The 4477-nt window shown below is 48.5% G+C and overlaps 1 protein-coding gene across 1 annotated transcript; it reads right to left on the bottom strand.

Moving 5' to 3' along the window:
* Positions 1-516: 516 nt before the first annotated feature.
* LOC110539121 (uncharacterized) lies at positions 517-1847 on the bottom strand. Its single transcript, XM_021626095.3, has 3 exons — positions 1726-1847; positions 1580-1635; positions 517-1481 (listed from the first exon to the last, which is right to left on the bottom strand). Exons 1-3 carry the CDS (start codon positions 1752-1754, stop codon positions 751-753), a joined length of 816 nt encoding a protein of 271 aa, XP_021481770.3. The 5' UTR covers positions 1755-1847; the 3' UTR covers positions 517-750.
* Between the last annotated feature and the right edge of the window lie 2630 nt (positions 1848-4477).

Genomic DNA, 4477 nt, shown 5'->3' with positions numbered 1-4477 from the left:
TTGAATATATATTTTAGGATCCCCATTAGCCAATGTCAATGGCGACAGCTAGTCTTACTGGGGTCTGACACGAAAAAGAAACTTGGCAATTTACATATGTTAATGCTTTGTGTTTGTGCATCCGGTACACATACACACAACCAGTAGGTCACATGGAGGAGAGGTGTTGTGCCTTGATGTGTTGCCTTGTTTTTTTAAACCCGGTTTGCTGTCTTGCGCTATATGGAAGGGAGTTCCAGCCAATCATGGCTCTAACACTGTTTAATTTGGAGACAGTGAAAAGACCCCTGGTGGCATGTCTGGTGGGGCAAGTGTGTATGTTGACTATGCAAACAATGAGGAATTAAAACAAGGCAGTCAACCTTTCCTCAACTACCAGAAACAAAGGTAAACAAATGTTTACACAAGTGGTGTGAGCCACAATCCCTTTTTCTCCAGACCCAGTCTGTCCCTAATCAGCAAACATGGTAGGCAGAAGAGAAACGCACATTTAAAAGACAAGGCATTTTGGATGTCAAATTGTTTATTGAACAAATCATGCAAAGTAGCAGGAACACCAGGACAAATCATAACCGTACAACCTAAGTGTCTGTAATAGTGGCCAAATCAGATGTAAATTTTAGTCGTATGATTTTTTTTTCAAAACCATACCATTGTAGTGTTCACCCCTGTAAACAATTTGCATAACGATGAGCAAGTGAAGGAAATCCTCATTTCAAACAAGCGCATTAGTTTGCACAATTCCTCACCTCAGTTACCTTTGCCCTTTTCTTCAAATGGAGGCACAGTAACAGGGGAAAGACGATTAAGGAGTTGGGCAAACCAAATTATGATCTCCCTATCTAGCTTGTTGAGGGGTCGGGCCGTCTGTTCAAGGCCGGCCGCTTCCGCAGAGGTGCGGGGGCCGGCGGCATGTTTGACAGTTGCTTCAGCTGAGGCGCGGGGGCCAGCCGCTTCCGCAGAGGCGCGGGGGCCGGCGGCATGTTTGGCAGTTGCTTCAGCTGAGGCGCGGGGGCCAGCCGCTTCTGCAGAGGCGCCGGGGCCGCCGGCCGCTTCCGCAGAGGTATGTTTGGCAGTTGCTTCAGCTGAGGCGCGGGGGCCGGCGGCCGCTTCCGCAGAGGCATGTTTGGCAGTTGCTTCAGCTGAGGCGCGGGGGCCAGCCGCTTCTGCAGAGGTGTGTTTGGCAGTTGCTTCAGCTGAGGCGTGGGGGCCAGCCGCTTCTGCAGAGGCGTGGTTGGCAGTTGCTTCAGCTGAGGCGCGGGCCGCTTCTACAGAGGCATGGTTGGCAGTTGCTTCAGCTGAGGCGCGGGCCGCTTCTGCAGAGGCATGGTTGGCAGTTGCTTCAGCTGTGGCATTTGGACCATGCGTCACACTTGCCAGGGTATTGTAGCCAGTAGCTTTAGCATTTGGACCAGACACCACACTTGCTTGGGATCCAGTTGGTTCAGGTCCAGTGCAGGCAGGATGCCCATAAGCATCACCTAGGAAACAAAGAAAACGTTGTGGTAAAATGCCAGCCTTAAGCCATTGGAACTAGACTGTGATTTTAACTGAAGAAGTAGTGTAAACCAAAACGCACCTTGAAGTGGAAGACACTTTATCCCTCCAATTAGCAGGCAACAAAGCCAAGAAACACTACAAAACATTCAGACAGGTAAACATCAATATCCAGTGAAGACTTTAAAACAAGGTAAACCAATCAGATGAATACATTGAAAAACTAACCTCAAAAAGAGTCCAAAAGTCACAGCCATTTTAGTGATCAAAACCACAACCGTATTCAGAACTAATGCTAGACAGACACCCTGCCAGAATATCCCTGTTGCAATGTCTAACAGCTGTTTTGGTTGCACCTCATAAAGGAATCCCAGACCCTTCTTACCTGAATGGCTAATTATGTACAGGTGTCAACCAATGAACTTAATTTCAATTGGTTCAATTTCCCAATTGCAATTAGGTGCTCTTGATTTCATTCAGCTGGTGTGCACGCACTGGTGTGCTGGAGGGTGGAGTTTACACATCATGGACCAATCGACAGTTTTAACCATATTGGTGTGATGCATAGAGTGTTTGCCTTCCACACCATCAACCCGGGTTCGCTTACCTGCCCCACTGTTTGCTACACTGGTGTCAGAAGTGGGATGGTGGCCATAAGGCTGTCAGGGGTTAATAGGGTTAATCTTATTGGCGCGATGAATAGTGTGTTTGCCTTTCACCCTGGTTCGCTTCCCTACCCTGCCGTTGAGTGAATGTTTTTCTAGTCTCACTGGTGCTACCAAATCAAATGTACAGATTACAGCAAAAATATTTAAGAGTGTGTGTGACCAAAATGGTTGAAAATTAGGTTGCAAATCATGTTTCAGTCTTACCTACCATCTAGTATATCTTTGTTCTACTAATGTACAACTAATGCAACCTCATACAAGTACTTGGGAGTATGGCTAGATGGTGCACTTTCCTTCTCTCAGCACATATCAAAACTGCAGGCTAAAGTTACATCTAGACTTGGTTTCCTCTGTCGTAATCACTCCTCTTTCACCCCAGCTGCCAAACTAACCTTGATTCAGATGACCATCCTACCCATGCTAGATTACGGAGACATAATTTATAGATCGGCAGGTAAGGGTGCTCTCGAGCGGCTAGATGTTCTTTACCATTTAGCCATCAGATTTGCCACCAATGCTCCTTATAGGACACATCACTACACTCTATACTCCTCTGTAAACTGGTCATCTCTGTATACCCATCGCAAGACCCACTGGTTGATGCTTATTTATAAAACCCTCTTAGGCCTCACTCACCCCGTATCTGATATATCTACTGCAGCCCTCATCCTCCACATAGAACACCCGTTCTGCCAGTCACATTCTGTTAAATGTCCCCAAAGCACACACATCCCTGGGTCGCTCATCTTTTCAGTTCGCTGCAGCTAGCGACTGGAATAGGCTGCAACAAACACTCAAACTGGACAGTTTTATCTCAATCTCTTCATTCAAAGACTTAATCATGGACAATCTTACTGACAGTTGTGGCTGCTTTGTGTGATGTATTGTTGTCTCTACCTTCTTGCCCTTTGTGCTGTTGTCTGTGCCCAATAATGTTTGTACCATGTTTTGTGCTGCTACCTTGTTGTGTTGCTACCATGCCGTGTTGTCATATGTTGCTGTCTTGCTATGTTGTTGTTTTAGGTCTCTCTTTATGTAGTGATGTGTTGTCTCTCTTGTTGTGATGTGTGTTTTGTCCTATATTTATATTATATAATTTTTTTATTTTTAATCTCAGGCCCCCATCCCCTCAGGAGGCCTTTTGCCTTTCGGTAGGCCGTCATTGTAAATAAGAATGTGTTCTTAACTGACTTGCCTAGTTAAATATAGGTTAAATAAAATAAAAAAAACATAGCATAGGGTCAGTGAGTGCTTCACTATTGGATACAACAACAGAACACCTCAGGGTTTGACTGGTTCCCAGTCCATTGCTCTATAACCACTAGGTAGTAATGCGGCCGATGTAGGTATAGTCCTAGGCCCTGTTGCAGCCCACGGCCCAGACCGCCAGGCTATTCCTGACTGCAGACGGACTAATGATGCCCAGAGCAGGCCAGGGGAGCCAGAGGAGCCAGGAGAGCCAGGGGAGCCAGAGGAGCCAGGAGAGCCAGAGGAGCCAGGGGGGGCAGAGGAGCCAGGGGAACCAGGGGAGCCAGGAGAGCCAGAGGAGCCAGGGGGACCAGGGGAGCCAGGAGAGCCAGGAGAGCCAGGGGATCCAGAGGAGTCAGGAGAGCCAGGGGAGCCAGAGGAGCCAGGGGGGCCAGAGGAGCCAGCAGGAGAGCCAGGGGAGCCAGGGGGACCAAGGGAGCCAGGAAAGCCAGGGGGACCAGGGAAGCCAGAGGAGCCAGGGGGACCAGGGGAGCCAGAGGAGCCAGGGGAGCCAGGAGAGCCAGGAGAGCCAGGGGGACCAGAGGAGCCAGAGGAGCCAGAGGAGCCAGGAGAGCCAGGGGAGCCAGAGGAGCCAGGGGAGCCAGAGGAGCTAGGGGAGCCAGGGGGACCAGGGGAGCCAGGGGAACCAGAGGAGCCAGGGCAGCCAGAGGTGCCAGGGGAACCAGGGGATCCATCCTGCTCTGGTGACACAATATAACTTGTGCAGCCGTCGTCTCAAGGAAAGACTGAGTTGTGTTGAGTTGTTGGGGTCTATGCATAAACATAACCTTTCTTGACGTAAGCATTTAGAAATATTTGCACTCTTTAGGGAGTGTATTGATTTAATTTATTCACATAGCTCATTATTATACGGAAGACAACCACCCATCAAGGACACTACATCAATGTTCAGAGATGGCATTTGATGCATCTGCTCCAATACAATTGTTTCACCTTAAGATTGCCATTTCTCCATCCTGTTTTGAGCACTCTGTTTTCCTTGTGTGTAGGCCTAGGTCTGTGTTGGTCAGTGGAAGTGGCCTCCGAGTGCCTCCTTATGGTCT

The sequence above is a fragment of the Oncorhynchus mykiss genome, chromosome 12 (assembly GCF_057628025.1).
Source record: "Oncorhynchus mykiss isolate SJ-2025 chromosome 12, ASM5762802v1, whole genome shotgun sequence".
Classification (NCBI taxonomy): Eukaryota; Metazoa; Chordata; class Actinopteri; order Salmoniformes; family Salmonidae; genus Oncorhynchus; species Oncorhynchus mykiss.
The sequence above is the reverse complement of the archived record's forward strand: the minus strand, read 5'-3'. Positions and strand labels throughout refer to the sequence as shown.

What these genes read in the sequence shown, in the direction of transcription:
- LOC110539121 (XM_021626095.3), bottom strand. Translation starts at nt 1,754, where the DNA reads ATGGCTGTGACTTTTGGACTCTTTTTGAG. An exon ending in ACTTTTGGACTCTTTTTGAG is followed by an intron (nt 1,636 to 1,725) that starts GTTAGTTTTTCA and finishes AATGTTTTGTAG; the next exon opens with TGTTTCTTGGCTTTGTTGCC. An exon ending in AAAGTGTCTTCCACTTCAAG is followed by an intron (nt 1,482 to 1,579) that starts GTGCGTTTTGGT and finishes TTTGTTTCCTAG; the next exon opens with GTGATGCTTATGGGCATCCT.